The sequence below is a fragment of the Eurosta solidaginis genome, chromosome 2 (assembly GCF_040869045.1).
Source record: "Eurosta solidaginis isolate ZX-2024a chromosome 2, ASM4086904v1, whole genome shotgun sequence".
Taxonomy (NCBI): Eukaryota; Metazoa; Arthropoda; class Insecta; order Diptera; family Tephritidae; genus Eurosta; species Eurosta solidaginis.
Window position 1 is genome coordinate 72,905,544 of NC_090320.1, and position 18,731 is coordinate 72,924,274.

Genomic DNA, 18,731 nt, shown 5'->3' on the forward strand with positions numbered 1-18,731 from the left:
ACGTTCTTCAAGCGACAGTCTAGCCGGGTTATTTGTTTTGTTATTAATAGTATCAATAGTAGACCTCTCACGAGGTCTTCCTCTAATGTGTTTGTCGACGCGACTACTCTAGCGGGAATTGTGTGGAGCGCGATACCCCCGCTGTCATCGCGTTCCGTTTCGCGTTTCCCGATGGGTTACATATTGGACACTTCGGCGTGATGACGTCCGCCTTCCCACACTTAAAGCAAAATATGCACCTTTGAAGCGACATGCAATCGGTGAATGCATGTCCTTCGGCACCGCAATTCCAACAAACCAGGTTTTTACGACTTGCTTGGTCACTAGATGATGGGTGTTTGGTAACGCGCTGATACCGGAGCTCCTCCACGGAGACTTGACCCTCATCTCCGGGGGACTCCTGCTCTTCCGGCGACGTATCAACTATTTCGTTCACTTGGTATGAACGAGGCATGAATCCACCTTGAGGAACTCGATCCCTACGAGGAAAACACCTTTCAATTTCCTTACACTTCATACGGAGTTGCTCTATGGAGTAGACTGCAATGGGGTATACTAATTTGGCCAACGATTCCCGCAGGTTCCCTTTGACAAGCCGAATCATTTCGTATTCGGGTATGGGGTTCCTTAGACGCGAACGCAGTATGCCGACAGCGTGAAAAAAGTCATCAATCGTCTCTCCGGGTTTTTGTTTGCGTTCAATGATCTCTCTCATTAGATCGAAATCCGTGAGCTGAGATCCGAACTGCCGTTGTAACGCGAATTGTAAGCTTGGCCAGTCTAAGTTGCGATTCGTTCGGATATACAACCAGTACCATTCGCATGCCTCTCCACTCAGCAGCCGATGAAAGCCTCTAATGATATCAGCCCACGAACACCCATACTGCTCTTTCAAATACTCCACCCTAAATACAAAGTCCTCTATGGTCATGGAATCGCGGTGACTCTGATAACTGATCCCCCACTTTTCTATATTCATTTCAGTTCGGTAGGTACCAGCTCTGTATTGAGGTTCAGGTAGTAATCTCTGTGAGGAAGAACGATGGTCTGCCGCTGCAGGGCCTAGGATTGGACGCTGATTTGCTTGATTTTTGAACGCCGGTAACGGACCTATCGCCGACCTAACAGGAATATTATTATGTGCATTACGATTGTTGTTGACATTTTCATTAACTCTTTCGTTTTCAAGTATCGAACGCCTCGACTCTGCTGACTCGCTGCTAATATTATGCCTCCTTTTTTTGTACTGTATTCGTGGCCTATTTGTTTGACTGCTAGCTCCCACTTCGACACTGGCACTGTGTACAGTTTCAAACATCGCCTGCATGCCTGCACGCATTTCAACTAAAAGGGCTTGTTGAGTTTCCGCCATCATACTTTTTATTATTGGTGTTACTTCCTCGCGTATGTTTGGTGTTTTAGGCCTATTGGCCGTAACATTAGTTGCGAAATTGTGAAACGGAGGGGGGGGGGGGGGCGGAAAGGTTAACGACGGTGGCCGGATGAGTACCGATTGGGTAACTTGGGTTTGACCATATTGTTTGGGCATTGTCCCCGTACTAGTTGTCACTGCTTGCATCATACCTTGCGGTGCGTATCGCCCACTACCGCCTACATTTTCATCCCCTTTATTTTTCGTACCTACGCACCTATCTGAAAGATCAATGAATGCGGGATCAGCCTTATTCATTTGCTTATTTGTTGGCTATTTTTGTTCTTGCTCGTGTATTATGGGCCGGTGGCGAGTGATTCATACAAATGATTCGAACAAAAATTTGGACTTAAAAAAAATCTTTGTGTACGAGGCACCAAAAAGACACACTGTAAAAGTATATATGTATAAAAAATCTTTATATAACCCTAAAAGAGAAAACTATAGTATGAGGGCACAAATTGTATGCTAACTACTATGAGCCTTGAGTGTCTACGGACACGCCTTCACGTGCTAGCGCTTAAAAAAAATCAAAAGAAAATTTATATATAACAACTTTTTAAATCAATAAAAAATATATGTCTATTAACACTCCATGTAATATAAAAAAAATAAAACGTGTATTAATAAAAAAAAGATTTGTATATAAAAAAACTATTAAATAGGATATCTGCATATGTGTATGTTCGATCCTATAGGTGCTGAATTTTACGACAAAAAATATCTATATATTGGTATTAAAAATATTGATATAAAACAAAATATCAAATAGCTACGTAATCTCGATATAATCTCAAAAAGGAGAATATACGGCAAAACAAAATATATGTATGTTCAATGCTATAAACCTTGAGTGTCTACGAACACACACCCATGTATTAGCGCTTCATACAAAATCCCCCAAAAAATGTAATAAAAAAAAAAAATATATCTACATAGATAAAAAAAGCAATACGTGTATTGATGAAGAGGTATGAATATAGTATATCTGTAGGTTAAATCCTATGCTAAATCAATGTTCATAAACTTATAATGACGTATTAACGTAACACGTACACCAAAAAACTCAAACCTTTGTAAACACTGACTCCACAAAACCAATACCAAAATTAAGATAAACAGCTCTCCAACATAAAAAAATGTATACAGAAAATTAAATAAGTTAGAATATTATGAGTTGGCGGTTGTTCGGATGGCCTGACTACTTGAGGAGGCTTAGGGTTCTGGAGCATAGCTGTTCGTTCCTGTGTGGGTTGGTATGTGAATCCTCCCTGGTAAACTAAATAAACGAAACAAATTCAAAAAAAAACTATTTTATGCTTCACAACACCTACCATTCGCGATGTAGTTGTGGTCACAAAATCTACTACTTATGGAACAACAAAACTCAAAAATCTCTGTTTTGGCTTCCACATTTGTAGCCATATTTCTGAAACTAAAACTCTCTATAAAAACAAACTGAAAGGAAAAAGAAATCTAAAATAAAATTTTGTGTTGCAAAATGTCGATGCAAATAGATCACCCTCATGTTTGGTGTCTATGCTACCGTTGGGTTATTGTATCAGATCTGGTGGGCTTGCTCCTAACTACTGGTGCAATTAAACTTTGTCAGAAACACACAAGCAAGTCACCTAACTAGCTTAGAAACCCGCTTACACCATAACCTTTTTCAAATGAACGTTTTTTTTTTTTTGAAAGCTTAAATACATTTGTAAGTGCAAGATTAATTGAGTAAAAAAAAAAAAAGATAATTATATCTTTGTATTTCTACTAGATGTTACTGAAGAATATTTGATTTCTTGCGAGGGCGCCAATTCAAGCTTCATTTCATGCGCTCTGTTGATTTATAAAAAAAAATTATTTCTCGGGCGCTATACGAAATATAGCGACCCCTTCATGTGTTTTAAATTGGGCGCCATTATAAATATATGTCACGTACACGTTGCTTTGGTTCCCGATGGTGGCCCTAGCTAGCTCAGTACATTTGGCCGGCCGTGGTTCTCAACCCGCCATCTGGGAACCGGACGCACACATATATTTATTTCCTTCCGTTCAACCTCTTCGGATTCACTTACCCACCGCACCTCAGGAATCCCACCCAACCTTGGACCGCTCGCATCATGTAACCTATTCTGCGGTCACCCTAATGCCATGCTCCATACTGCTACTTACCTCCTCATCATTCCACCCTTACATCCCGCCCCAAAAGAATTTAGCAAGCCATATTACTTCTCTTTTCACTTCAATAACACATTTTTAATAAATATAATCTTAAAATCTATACACGAATGAAATAAAATCTTATACAAAAGGAATCAAGCTTCGTTCAGATTCAATAATATTTTTTTTTTTCAAACAACTTAATTTATATATACATATATGTATGTAAATTTGAGATTAACACATATGGGTTCATTCCTCGCAAAAAAAATTTATACCTTTACACAAACATATAAAAGTAAAAAATAAACGTATTAAAAACAGTATTTATGAACGTATAAAGAGGCCAATAAATATAATAAACCTAAAAAAAATCAAAATGTGCACAAATTCCATATAAAAGAAAATCTATGACAAATATTCTTTTGGACTTTATTTCTGGGTCTTTCTGTCGCCAAAATCACTCTTATCTACTCAAGTGTAGTTATATAAAAAAAGAGTTTTAAAACACACCCTAATGCCTGCCTAAAAGAGCTCTTTTACGTGGGGATCGGGGGGCTTATTTGTGCAGAGTTTATACCCATTCTGCAAAAAAAATGTAAAACAGAAGAGAAAACAGCCTAATCAATTGTTTTGGTATATTTCAGGCATGCTTAACGAACGAAACGATATCATTTCGTTACGATAATCAACGCTAATAAACGAAACGAAGTCACTTCGTTTCGTTTATTAACGTTAAGATCGTCAAATTAACGTTAATTTGTCGTTCTTAACGTTAATAAACGAAACGAAATGACTTCGTTTCGTTTATTAACGTTGATTATCGTAACGAAATGATATCGTTTCGTTCGTTAAGCATGCCTGGTATATTTTGTGACTGACTGACGCCTTACAATGTTATAAATTTTGGTTTAATCGAATATTACGTTTAAGACAAAAAAATGGATAAATTTTATAGTAACTCGGCTATACGTCTATGCACATCAATGTGAAATTCAACTTTTATACAATTTAAAATTTGGGATACAAAAAGAACAATTCTTAGACTACCCTGACTCGTTTGTTAATTCCTATTTACCATAAAAAGCTTTTGTTCATATTATGGTGAATTTTTTTGGCGACTGCTATAACGAGGTAGGTCGCTCCAACGTTAGGGTAAATGGCTAGGTGAATAAACAAATCCAATTGGACGCAGCTTTCCGAGATGCAAATAAAAGGATTTATAGGTGATGAGATTGCAATATCAAAATATGATGAGATGCAATTACGCTTTATTCGATGAAAATGTTGTATGGTGGCATTTGTGTAAAAGTGGTGTTGAATTTGTAAAAATTGTTGATACTCGCAACAAGTTGATATTGAAGTTGCGAAAAAAAATTGTTGCATTTAAAAACAAGGATGTTGAAGTTGAAAAAAAAATTGTGATTCCCTGTCGCTTGAAAAAAGGCTTCACTGTCCACCTTCGGTTCCCACTACGAGAATGAAATCTCAATTAGCGCCAATTACATTTTTTATTAAGGCTCCCAAAGCCAATTTGGCGTTCACGCGCCTTATGTCACACATACGTTAATATTATATTGCCCTCATACCTACACGCGATATGAAACGAATGTATCCACAAAAATTTAGTATTTTAATCAAAAAAAATCAAAAAGATAGTAATTTTTAGAATTTGGGATTACGCAAAAAAACAATGATCGAGTGGGAATCTTCACCCAGGAAAATCCGTGCCTGCGGATTTATTGAAGAGGCTGGTGACCGAAGTCGAAATTGAGGTCGCGTGAACCCCAAACGGCGCGAAAGTCTATATGATAAAAAAAATCTTTATACTTTAAAAACTCACCAGGTAAACAAATATTCCACATCCTTATGCAGCAAGGAAATTCTGTCCTGATGGTTGGATGCAGCGTCGCCCTTTTTCTTTACAATTATCGACCGAGACCGCTTTTTTTTAATTGAAGGCAATTTTCTCATATCATAAATTAAAAATTATTATTATCGGCACTACACTGATCCCTTCTGGATCTTCGCGCACAGGGAATTTTAAAACTTAATAACACCAAACAAATTTGGAATGCGGCGCGCGCACTTGGATTCGATTTGCTGCTATATTTTACTTTTAATTTTGTTCTGCTCCAGTTACCCCTTTTATACTATCCAAATCGCTGAAAAGAACCGTTCCCATTTGCCGTTTCCCACGCTCTTTCTTTTGCCTACCGCAATCATGACCAGCCTATATCTATCCCTGTCCTTATTCTCAACATATCATGCATGCCCATCTGGCAATCTTCCAAATAAAGCTTTTTTCGTCATTGTGAATTTCTGTGAATTCACAATGGTATTTTTGGGACATTTTCATTTGACATTTCTCGTTTACATTTTTGATAAACACAATTTTTATAACTTTTATAATGAATAAAATCTAGTTGAGGGATCGACTGCTACCCACAAAAATGTCGAGAGAGGTGTCACAAGACGCGTCTTAATCTCGAAAACACTGCTCCGAAGGCGGAAAATAAAAATTGTATCTGTCCGGAGATATTTGCAGTGGAAGTTGGTGATTTTCATGTGATTGTTGTTATGTTGGGTACCCAACAAAAAAACTGTGAACATAAGTGTTTTGCGTGGATATAGTTTTGGTCTCCAAACCGGTGTTGGACCCACCCAGGGTACTTTTTTATACGCGCGGCCGACGGCCACCAACGCAGAAAGGTGTTCTGTGCAACCATGCTGCGGATACCACCCCCGGTTTAGGAGGGACCCGCTGCTAATTTTTCGGTTCTCTTGTCCATATGTTTTAAATTTGTATTTTAATGTTGCTGTTTTGACAGCGGACTACGCACATACCTATGAGGCTCTCTACATCCGAGCGGGCCAAGGTGTGAGTGAAGCCCAACGCGGGGACGACCCACGACCTGACACATACCTGAGAAATGGAAAATGGCCAAGGTGGTCCCGCTACTAAAGCCTGGGAAACCAGCTAACATAGGTGAGTCGTATCGTCCGATATCTCTCCTATCGCCAGTGGCAAAGACGCTTGAAGCCATTTTGCTCCCTTATTTCCAAGCAAATTTGCAGCTAGCCCCTCATCAGCATGGCTTCAGAAAACTCCATAGCACTACCACCGCGCTAAATGCCATTAGCACCCAGATAAATTGCGGTTTAAACCAATACCCCCACCATAGAACAGTACTCGTAGCGCTAGACCTATCAAAAGCTTTCGATACGGTCAACCATGGCTCATTACTGCAGGACCTGGAAGGGTCTACCCTTCCCCCATGTCTTAAAAGGTGGACCTCAAATTATCTGGGTGGTCGGCAGGCATCGGTGCAATTTAGAAACGAAGCATCAAAACCAAGGAGAATTAAACAAGGGGTGCCACAGGGTGGTGTCCTATCCCCACTTTTGTTTAATTTCTACATATCTAAGCTACCATCACCACCGGAAGGAGTCACAATCGTTTCCCACGCCGATGACTGCACAATAATGGCCACAGGCGCAGGCCCAAAGATCGATGCGCTATGCAATAAAATAAACGGCTACCTCCCTGATCTCTCCAGTTTTTTCGCCTCGCGAAACCTGGCCTTATCACCGACTAAATCTTCCGCGACCTTATTTACAACATGGACGCCCCAAATGTCGACCATTTTGAACATCCACGTCGATGGCACTACGCTACCGACTGTCCTACACCCCAAAATCTTGGGTGTGACGTTTGATCAGGGTCAATTGTTCCGCAATTGTTCCGAGAATTCAGAGCCCTAACAAAATCCTCAAATCCCTCGCTGGCAGTATTTGGGGAAAAGATAAAGAAACGCTCATGACTACATACAAAGCAATTAGCCAGCCGATTACGTGCTACGCTTCACCCATATGGTCGCCAAGCCTAAAAATCACCCACTGGAAGAAACTACAGGCCTGCCAAAATACTGCTCTCAGAATCGCCACGGGCTGTCTTCCTATGTCCCCAGAACAAGGACAAGTTTAAATTGGTCCTATTTTATGCCTTTTACCGACTAGCACTCTAAAATAATTTTTGAAATTGTTGTGCTGGGATGAATTGCCTAATAAATACAAATACAAATACAAACACCATCTGCATAATGAGGCGAGAATACTCCCCATCAGGGAGAGAAATGAGATGCTGAGCAAACAGCTCCTGTTGAATACCCAGAAATCTGGGCATCCCAACAGACATATGATTGATGAACCAGCACCGCCTAGGGGCTTAAGGAGTCATCTCCGTAAGCATTTTGAGGAAATACGGCACCTGAGAACCCAGCCGTATGAAGTGAAAAAACACAAGCAGGTCCTTGGTGAACTCCATAAACAGGCGTCGGACCTTTATGCCGGGAATTGCCCGGTGAATCCAGTGCTTAACGAAAATTATCCAAAACTTGTGGAAGAGGAACGCATACTCCCCAGGGAAACGCGTGTCACTCTTGCTCAACTTCGTTCTGGATACTGTAACAGGTTAAACTCTTACCTATCCAGAATCAACCCCGACATACAAAATGTATGCCCCGCTTGCAACGTGTCCCAACATGACACCAACCACTCTTCAATTGTAATGTGGAACCAACGCCTCTAACACCCCTTTCCTTATGGTCCACCCCTGTTGAAACGGCAAGTTTCCTTGGACTCCCGTTAGAGGATATTGATGACAATTTGTGATCGGTCGCGGCTATTAGGTGGGGCGAGCATTGCTACAACAACAACAACAGAGCGTCCAGCACCTTCTCTGTCACTGTCCAGCGCTTAGTAGGCGTAGGATGGCTATCCTTGGTAAACCTTTTCTACATGGCCTCGCTGAGGTCTCTTGCTATGACGTACAGGCTCGGGCAATATTTATAATTTCCACGAGGTAGTTCGACTCGCTTTAGGCAGGGTAGGGGTCCTCTTTTGAGACCGTATAGGGTATTACAATGGGCCCAATGGGTTCAGCTCAGCCTTTACAACCTAACCTAACCCAAGCGTGCATTTGAAACTATATACCGAGATATTCTTATCCAAAACTTGAGACAAAGAGAGCAATTGGTTTAAGACCTATTTAGATGAAAGAACCCAAAAAACTAAGATAAATAACGCTGTGTCCGAAAATCTATGTGTGAACACAGGCGTCCCTCAGGGATCTGTGCTAGGTGCGCTACTGTTCATAATTTATATAAATGATATGACTGCTGTAATAAAGAATTGTATGACAGTAATGTATGTATGCTGACGACACGTTGATATACTCTATTGGAGAAAATGCACAGGAGTGTAAATTAAAATTAATGACTGACATTGAAAATGTAAACAAGTGGTTAAAGATGAACAAGCTTAAATTAAATGAACCAAAATTCAACAAATATATAGATTACACATCTAAAGAAATTGGAAAGAAAGTAGGTTTCTTAAAAGGAATTAGGAATAAATTCATATGCTGCTTGCAGTTAAAATATATAATATCGTTATAAAACCACATTTTGGGTACTGCTGACCAATTCTTTATTCGTGTTGCAATAACGGCCATATTGAAAGGTTACAAAAATTACAGAATAAAGCTATGCGATGCATACTGAGATCCAATAAATACACACCTGTGGATTTTATGCTGGAAGCACCTCGAGGGTAAGCATCAAACAACGTCTAGAGTTTAATACCCTAGCGTTGATTTACAAAGCCAAAACAGGGCAAACCGCAAAATACATACAAGAAAAAATGATATACGTTGGCGAAGTCCAACCTTACAACCTAAGGACCGTGAACAATTTCAAACTCCAGCGCCACACAACTTCAGCGCCCCAAAATACCTTATTCTACAAAGGACTAAACTTATTTAATTCAATGGCATCGAACATAAAAAACGAAAATAGTTATCAATTATTTAAAATGAAATATATCCAGTATTTAGGAGAAATAACATGATCTAGCTTATAATTTTGTAATTCTTCATAAATATTTGTAATTTACGGTAATATTATTATTAAATAAATAAATCAATCAATCAAACAAAGGTTCTCGATATTAGACCTACTACCATGCAAAGGTATAATAAATGATTGTTTCCAAATAGATGGGAATAATGCGGATTCCAGAGGCAGTTTAAATAATTTAAAGATAGGCTCAGATAAGCTGACAGCACAGTACGTAAATACACAACTAGGAACACCATCTGGACCCGGTGAAGATATCGGTTTCAATGCAAGAAGACTATGAAGAACAGTATCTTTATCAATAAATGGGTTTAAAATATTATTATAACTTTCCAAGCAATATGGATAAACATTAGACTGGACAAATTGTGATGAATAGGTTGATTTAAAGACTTCAGCAAATAAATCTGCGATTTCATGATCAGAATTTGCGTTTTTGTACCATAAATAAAAGTAGATGGAAAACCAGAAGTTTTCCTTTTGGAATTAACAAATCTGTAGGAAGTGATAAGTAACCTTTATAACATTGCTGGTTAAGACGATGAAAATTGGAGCGCGCCACTAAATATTTAGAAAAATCCATAGCTTTTCTAGATCTTTTGAAACGCTTATAGAGTCTAGATTTAATATTATCAAGTCTTAATAGTTGCCTTGAGAACCAAGGTGGTTTAGCTGTGGTAGTACTCGAATAACGAAGCACAGCTTTCAAAGAAAGCATCAAGAGAGCTATAAAACAAGAATGTCGCTGGGAAGGGAAGCCCGGTCTAAATCTCCCCGGAGGTAAATCGCGCCAAATATTTATTTTTTTTTTATCATATTCCCAATGATTGAATATGATACCCTGAACCTTTTTCTTTCGTTATTGCTCCCGTTCCAAACATGAACAGAGCATAAAGCAGAGTAAAAGTTCTGCATTACAATGCTCAATAGTGCAAACAGCAATAATTTTCTTTCGCTCCACCACCACAAATAGCATTTCGTTCGTGGCCAGCGCAAAATATAGCTTCTTCAACCCAATTGTCAATCTAACCTACCCGTCGCGAATCCTGTTACCTTAACAGTCGAGGCTCTGGTGACCCCAAGTTCCTCATGCATGTAGACGGTGGGAGGGCGCTATGACTTTGAAGGTTTCAGGTGGATGTTGTTGTTGTTGTAGCAATGCTCGCCCCACCTAATAGCCGCGACCGATCACAAATTGTCATCAATATCCTCTAACGGGAGTCCAAGGAAACTTGCCGTTTCAACAGGGGTGGACCATAAGGAAAGGGGTGTTAGAGGCGTTGGTTCCACATTACAATTAAAGAGATGGTTGGTGTCATGTTGGGACACATTGCCAGCGGGGCATACATTTTGTATGTCAGGGTTGATTCTGGATAGGTAAGAGTTTAACCTGTTACAGTATCCAGAACGAAGTTGAGCAAGAGTGACACGCGTTTCCCTGGGGAGTATGCGTTCCTCTTCTGCGAGTTCTGGATATTTTTCTTCAAGTACTGGATTCACCGGGCAATTCCCGACATAAAGGTCCGACGCCTGTCTATGGAGTTCACCAAGGACCTGCTTGTGTTTTTTCGCTTCATACGGCTGGGTTCTCAGGTGCCGTATTTCCTCAAAAAGCTTACGGAGATGACTCCTTAGGCCCCTAGGCGGTGCTGGTTCGTCAATCAGATGTCTGTTGGGATGCCCAGGTTTCTGGGTATTCAACAGAAACTGTTTGGTCAGCATCTCATTTCTCTCCCTGATGGGGAGTATTCTCGCCTCGTTATGCAGATGGTGTTCTGGGGACATAAGAAGACAGCCCGTGGCGATTCTGAAAGCAGTATTTTGGCAGGCCTGTAGTTTCTTCCAGTGGGTGGTTTTTAGGCTTGGCGACCATATGGGTGACGCGTAGCACGTAATCGGCTGGCTAATTGCTTTGTATGTGGTCAAGAGCGTTTCTTTATCTTTTCCCCAGGTACTGCCAGCAAGGGATTTGAGGATTTTATTACGGCTCTGGATTCTTGGAACAATTGCGGTTGCGTGCGCACCAAAATGTAGATCCTGATCAAACGTTACACCCAAGATTTTGGGGTGTAGGACAGTCGGTAGCGTAGTGCCATCGACGTGGATGTTCAATATGGTCGACATTTGGGGCGTCCATGTTGTAAATAAGGTCGCGGAAGATTTAGTCGGTGACAATGCCAGATTTCGCGAGGCGAAAAAACTGGAGAGATCAGGGAGATAGCCGTTTATTTTATTGCATAGCTCATCGATCTCTGGGCCTGGGCCTGTGGCCATTATTGTGCAGTCATCGGCGTAGGAAACGCTTGTGACTCCTTCCGGTGGTGAAGGTAGCTTAGATATGTAGAAATTAAACAAAAGCGGGGATAGGACACCACCCTGTGGCACCCCTTGTTTAATTCTCCTTTGTTTTGATGTTTCGTTTCTGAATTGCACCGATGCCTGCCGACCACCCAGATAATTTGCGGTCCACCTTTTAAGACATGGGGGAAGGGTATACCCTTCCAGGTCTTGCAGTAACGAGCCATGGTTGACCGTATCAAAAGCTTTTGATAGGTCTAGCGCTACGAGTACTGTTCTATGGTGGGGGTATTGATTCAAACCGCAATATATCTGGGTGCTAATGACATTTAGCACGGAGGTAGTGCTATGGAGTTTTCTGAAGCCATGCTGATGAGGGGCTAGCTGCAAATGTGCTTGGAAATAAGGGAGCAAAATGGCTTCAAGCGTCTTTGCCACTGGCGATAGGAGAGATATCGGACGATATGACTCACCTACGTTAGCTGGTTTCCCAGGCTTTAGTAGCGGGACCACCTTGGCCATTTTCCATTTCTCGGGTATGACAAAGGTGGAAAGAGACAGGTTGAAGACATGCGCTAAATATTTGAAACCCTTTTTCCCTAGGTTTTTAAGCATCGGCATGGCTATGCCGTCTGGGCCCACTGCTTTGGATGGTTTAGCGCGACCAATGGCGTCCTCAACCTCTCTAGCGGTGATGGTAATTGGTGACGCGCTGAATTTGTGTTTATGTGCGTGTCTATTGGCTCTCCGTCTATCTTTGTCGACCGTAGGATGCATTATATATTGTCGGCAGAAAGCGCTCGCGCATTTATTCGCATCCGACAGCACCTTATCGCCAAAGGCGATGGAAACTTTGTCTTTGTGCTTAGTCGGATTCGATAGGGACTTTACGGTGGACCAAAGTTTACCTACACCGGTAGAGAGGTTACAACCTCTTAGGTGCTCTTCCCATTTCGCCCGCTTGTGTTCGTCCACAAGTTTCAGGAGGTCATACTAAATAGTTCCCGAGATGGTCGGGCTGGTGCCTTAATGGTGCTTTTTTACCGGGACGTACCGCTTCTGCATCCGGCAAAAGACGATCAACATCGATAACACTACCCAAGGCCTTCGGGGAGTGTCCTTATCGCTACGACGACAACGTAGCTCATAGAAGAGCCGAAGAAATGCTGTTTATCACTTTTGGCTCTACTCTATGCTCTGTCCATGTTCAGAGCAGGCACAGTAGGACAGCATATTTTTCGTTGCTACTGCTAGTCTGGAGTAGAAACATCAAAATTTAATTTGGTTAGAGTGTATTGTATTTAAATTGGATTGTAATAGTAGTTATGTGTTAATAAAGGCTTTATGGTTGTACCAATTACCAAGACTATTTGTAAAATCCCCAATCATTACTGCGGTAGAGTAAGGTAAATAATCGTTGCAATGGTTAGCCATTACGAAAATTAATATTTATGTATTTTCTCAACAAAACTTTAGTGCATTGGCGATGCCAAGCGGGTCGATGTTTGTCCGGTTTGACGAGAATTTATCTTCATGCGCAAATCGCTAACCTGCTTTATAAGTTGATCCTGTAGCGCAAGTAGCTCACGTGTGCGATGATATATACGATTTTGAGGTCGAATGCTGGGATTCCATCGACAATACAAACCTTTCCATAGTTTTACGTAACGCATACTAGCTATTGGACGTAGAACACTCTGTGCGACTTGCGAGAAGGCCAGTGGATTAAGGTATTGATTAAGCGAACCATTAATGTATGTCCAAAGTGAAACAGTCTTATGTTTGAGATCTATAAAGATTAAAATATGTATACACACAAGCTTTCTGAAATCATGCAAAAGTGTTTGTGAGTTAAGTACCTTCTGCAACGCGCTCTGCTTCTGTGTTACATAAAAATGTGCCAAAACGACAGGAATACAAGTGGTCTACGATTGTTATTAGAAAATGCTCATTGAATTCAAAGGCGTTGGGAAATTGTTGGCTAACTTGCCAAACACAATCAATAAATTGCAAAAAAACAGGTGAACGATCCGCATCTGAATGCCGATTGTCGCCATGACCAATACGCTGTTGAAATTTGTGCCCAAATGAGAGCCATTCTTTCTCAATCAATACTTCAAATCCTCTTAACGTACGGTAGTAAGGATCCAAAAGTAGCATAGACAGTGCCGTCAATTGAGCAGTTCGATCCCAACCATCCGAACAGTGCACTACCACAGATGTGCTCATCGTCTCTACTTTGTCTACAATACGTACAGCACCTGCCAATATGCATTTAATATGTTTTAGCCACAATGTACCATCTATAGCCGAAAGCCACTTGGAATCATCGATTGTTGGGTAGCATGCTTCCTTTACCTTTCTTAAGCTTTCACGCATTACATGTATATTGTGTATATCTAGAAAGTGAATTTCAACATTTTTATATGCTTCTTCGGATTCGTAGCCACCACCTTTGGCTTTATTCGCATATGCATTAGCACTCGGCCGCGCATCTATGATTGCAAGTTTATCGGATTGTACATTTGCCTCCATGATATAACCAAGATGAAGTTCGTCATCGGAACTTCGTTTGCCACCAACGCCAACCAACGGTTGAGAACATCGTGTTATGGTTGCTTGTGAGCGCGGATGAATCCACGAAAGCACGGGTAAGCGGCAACGAGAACGGAATTGTGCTACTCGACGCAAGAATTCATCAGAAGCGGCTTTAGGTACGGCCCAAACAACTGGATAGCTATCGCAAACGCTATACGCTTCGTTCAATTTAGTTATGCGCCACATATCATTTGGAACACCCAATCGACGCAGTTCAGCTAATGGCTCATATACAGCCCAACCATTTTCAGCTGCAGGTGGTGGTGGCCCAGACGCTGCTGCGTGTGCGAACGCAAATAGTCGCCCACTGTATGATAAAGGAAAGGCATAGGACTGTAACTTTTCAAATACTGTTCGCCTTGAATGATTTTGTTGTTTGTGGGCGAAACGCAGGTTTCGCATATCCTTGCAAAATATTTCAATTCCATAGGAATTTTCGCCACGAGAAGTTGCACCACCAATTTTTTCTACTCGTGCTATAACACCTAATGGTACATCAACAACAACGGGTGGTTCGTGATCGCGTAATGGTAATGAACGAAAGTATAGGCGATAGTTAGTTATGGTTAATGCCCCAAAAGCAGGTCCACGAAATGGGCATACGTATGTAACATCGTTCTTTTGATCCTGATCCTCCTCGCCCTGAAGATATGCAAAGGGCGTGTCTCGTAAGGCACCTAAATCAGCACCTTGCTTCGAACCAATTGAACTGGATTTTGAATCAGCGGTATCTAACGAATTAGTGCTAGCATTTTTTGCTGCAATTTTATCAGCTACACTGCTTGATTTATCAAGTACTTCCGACTTATCCATAGCACTATTACCACTAAAAATACTATAAACGGCCCTATTCTACAGTGGTAAGAAGTTCATTTTTACCGGTTACGAAATCTTCTGGCAACTTTTACACCTTTTTGGTATTCTGAAGGCAAAGGTTGCCGGATAACAACGTAACCACTAAAATAGGTGGTAACGTCGACGTAACCACATAAAACAGCTGATGTTTACTCTATAAAATAAATAAAGCGAAAGTGAAAATTAAATCAAGCATTTACAAATACAACGAAACGTAAAAATTACCCAAAACGTTTCAAACGCCAATAATTAGTTTAATATAATAAAAATGTCCAATTTACTATTATTGCTGCTTGCTGAAGTTGAAGAATATGATAAAATTTTGGAACGGAGACATAACTTAAGGAGTCTTCGGGACAGTAGTGATCCATTGAACCTTCCTTGTAGTACCTTCAAAGAGTATTTCCATTTACCGAAAGAAGCCTGTAAAATACTTATAAAAGAGTTCTGGCCAAAGGATGACCAACCTACTTCTCTGCCCTTTGGAGTACGATTTTTTGTTGTCTCACATTTTTAGCGCATGGATCGTATCAAAAATGTGTTGCTAATAATATATATGCTGCGCTCAGCCAATCTTCTGCATCACGAGCTATCAAATACATTACAAATTTAATTGTGAAAGAAAAAACATCTGAAGTAAGTTTTCCTACCACAAACGAGGAACAGTTAGCTATAAAAGCAAGGTAACGTTGAACGTGGAAACTTACAGATAGTACATGGGGTAATATTTTTTGTTTCTACGCAAAGTTTGGTTTGAAAGGTGTTATCGGTGCAATCGATTGCACACATGTGGCGCTCATTTGTCCACCAAGAACTTTTCCGGCCAGACCGTGTAGCTTCTACATGAATCGCAAGGGATACTACAGCGTCAAAGTTGAAGCTGTTTGCGACGACAACTTAAAATTTCTGGCAATTGATGCAACTTTTCCTGGGTCATGCCACGACTCAGGTATATGGACAACATCAAACGTGCGTGCGTTTATGAGCGGGCAGAGAGGAAGCTTACTACTAGGTGATCAGGGTTACCCCCTAGAGCCTTGGTTTATCACACCCTTAGCTCAGCCCGCAAATCCACGGGAACAAAAATTCAATAAAGTGCATTTATAAGGCAAGAAATGTTATTGAAAGAGGATTTGGAGTGGTTAAGTCACGTATTCGATGCTTGGCACAACATCGCACTTTAAATTATAGTCCCGAAAGAGTAACTATAATTGTAAACGCCTGCTTTATTCTTTACAATGTTGTAAGAAAAAATTTTCCGAGTGACGAAGTGGAATTTGAAGAAGTGGAGCCAGACGAGGAAACGACTGCACCATAAAATGCCACCAACACCCATCTTCACCGCCAAGGCGAAAGGATTCGACAGCAGTTAATCAACCATATACCCTGACTGTGCCTCGAATAGGATAATATATGTAAACAAAACACAAACAAATACTGAAGAATGAATTCAAAAGTCTTTATTAATTATATGATTGACTTGCAGGTTTCTTATTTGTGGGTTTATATTTCTAAATAAGTCAATAACAAAAAAAATAGTACTGAGTATCTTCTTTGGTAATTTGGTTTCATAGTAATGAGTTTTATCACATTCCATATTGCTTACTTAAAAACTAATATACATTTGTTTATAAAGTAAATAAAACAGCAAAAAGTACAGAATGGTTTGTTTTTAAGATTCTCAATAATTTTATCACATTTCATATTGGTTCTTTAAAAAGCAAAAATTACTGCACTATATTGATATATTTAAAATTGAAAGAAATTCGTTTAAATGAAATAAAAATTCAATAATATAAAACAAATTAAAATTAATTCACTCTTTTTTTTAATTTCTTAAATTACTTAATACTTAAAAAAATGAATTCAATGTTCTTCAGCTAAACTTAAAGCATACTGGCTGACATCATACGTGCGTAGTCCCGGCGTTGTCTTTGCAATGCCACCATCTCCTGAATTGCCGCAGCCAACGACATCAATCCCAAATTGTCTAGGGATTCAGCCAGTCTTGGCTGTTCATGACGTCTCTTCCTCATGTCCTGTTGCACCAATTCTAAAATTTCATCCCTGGCGCCCCTTCTTCTGTTGCGTATGTTGGCAACAAAACTTGTCTGGGCGTATCAGCACTCGGCGCCGCAGAATTTCTCGCAACAGGATTGCGTGGCACAGTATTGGGAGTAACAGGACGTGAGGAAGTTCGACTAGGTGATTCACTTACCACTAAGCAAAACGAGGCAAAGTCGTTCGGATCTTCCGGAAAAGCAGGTAGTGGAATCTCCACTGGTAATTCTTCTGGCGTTGGAGGAACATTTTCGGCATTGTTGGCGTTCTATTAATAAAAAAAGTATTATCGTCAAACATTCTTTTATAATATAAAAATGTAATACTACAATATCGGTAGTATATTTTAAGTATATGTAAACATATTTCCATTCTTACATAAAAATGCAAGAAATGCATATATGTACATGGGCATAACAATTTCACACATACACTACCAGCGGGTATTAATGTATTACACAAGTTTATTACAAATATATTTACCTGGAAGACGAGCCGTGAGGTTGAGTGGCCCTCGACAGCAGCAATCCCAAACACCTCTAACGCTTGCTGCTCGAAGTCAGTCAGCTCTGCCACAGGATTTTGTCCACCACCTGTCTTTCTCCTCGGCAGAAAATTTTCGGGCTCGGGAACGCAACTGTTTTCGCCAGTTTCGCAAACTCTGAAATTATAAATAAAGATAAACAATCAGTTCTTAACTCTTTCCAATAATAATATAGTAATATGTAGTTATGTATGGTATTATTCTGTTGTTTGTGGCGTTCGTGCATGCTTTCAACAACTAATAACTTATAAATAAGAATTTCAGTATTTAATTACACAGGTGCGCTCTTCTATGTTATTGGACATTAAAATGTGTACTTGACACAGAAATCCTGTAGATTGCATTACTCCGGCTACGTGTTTGAACGCACAATCACGCTGTAGCACACAACACAACACAAAACTCTTATTTATATAAAAATCAATTTGCTTACCTCTCTCCAAGTATCACATGTTCTTGATGGCCCCACCATTGCATTCAATTTACATGTGAGCTCCTCCCACATCCTTTGAATATGATTTGGCGATGTGGGACAGTTTTTACCCTGCAGGAGCTCGGAATGGTCCCTACAATATGCCACATATAATCGCAACTGGGAGGGGGTGGTGAGTGCATATTTTCTATAATTAAAATAAACAATTAGTAATGAATTTAACAAAATATTTACCAAAATTTACTTACTTGTTGATTTCCATTTTCCTTTTTTCTTCTTTTGATTGCAAAAACATATGTTTTTTAATTCCACCATGCACACTGGTGAGTTTCTTCGTCATGACAGCGTTACCATCTGCTCAGAATCGCGGTTGCATTTGGGGATTACGACTTTTGGTAATTTTGTTTGCCGATAACAATTTTACCGGTTACG

The 18,731-nt window shown here is 40.2% G+C and overlaps 2 protein-coding genes across 2 annotated transcripts; both read right to left on the reverse strand.

The window, feature by feature from the left end:
- Positions 1 to 13,083: 13,083 nt before the first annotated feature.
- mtm (myotubularin) lies at positions 13,084 to 15,292 on the reverse strand. Its single transcript, XM_067765703.1, has 2 exons — positions 13,668 to 15,292; positions 13,084 to 13,597 (listed from the first exon to the last, which is right to left on the reverse strand). Exons 1-2 carry the CDS (start codon positions 15,217 to 15,219, stop codon positions 13,281 to 13,283), a joined length of 1,869 nt encoding a protein of 622 aa, XP_067621804.1. The 5' UTR covers positions 15,220 to 15,292; the 3' UTR covers positions 13,084 to 13,280.
- Positions 15,293 to 16,706: 1,414 nt separating this feature from the next.
- LOC137239905 (uncharacterized) lies at positions 16,707 to 18,677 on the reverse strand. Its single transcript, XM_067765704.1, has 4 exons — positions 18,548 to 18,677; positions 18,300 to 18,486; positions 17,806 to 17,983; positions 16,707 to 17,590 (listed from the first exon to the last, which is right to left on the reverse strand). The coding sequence occupies exons 2-4, from the start codon at positions 18,341 to 18,343 to the stop codon at positions 17,315 to 17,317; spliced, it is 498 nt and encodes a 165-aa protein (XP_067621805.1). The 5' UTR covers positions 18,344 to 18,486; positions 18,548 to 18,677; the 3' UTR covers positions 16,707 to 17,314.
- Between the last annotated feature and the right edge of the window lie 54 nt (positions 18,678 to 18,731).

What these genes read in the sequence shown, in the direction of transcription:
- mtm (XM_067765703.1), bottom strand. Translation starts at nt 15,219, where the DNA reads ATGGATAAGTCGGAAGTACTTGATAAATCAAGCAGTGTAGCTGATAAA. An exon ending in AGCAGAGCGCGTTGCAGAAG is followed by an intron (nt 13,598 to 13,667) that starts GTACTTAACTCA and finishes TAATCTTTATAG; the next exon opens with ATCTCAAACATAAGACTGTT.
- LOC137239905 (XM_067765704.1), bottom strand. Translation starts at nt 18,343, where the DNA reads ATGCAATGGTGGGGCCATCAAGAACATGTGATACTTGGAGAGAG. An exon ending in CATGTGATACTTGGAGAGAG is followed by an intron (nt 17,984 to 18,299) that starts GTAAGCAAATTG and finishes TTATAATTTCAG; the next exon opens with AGTTTGCGAAACTGGCGAAA. An exon ending in CCTCACGGCTCGTCTTCCAG is followed by an intron (nt 17,591 to 17,805) that starts GTAAATATATTT and finishes TTTTATTAATAG; the next exon opens with AACGCCAACAATGCCGAAAA.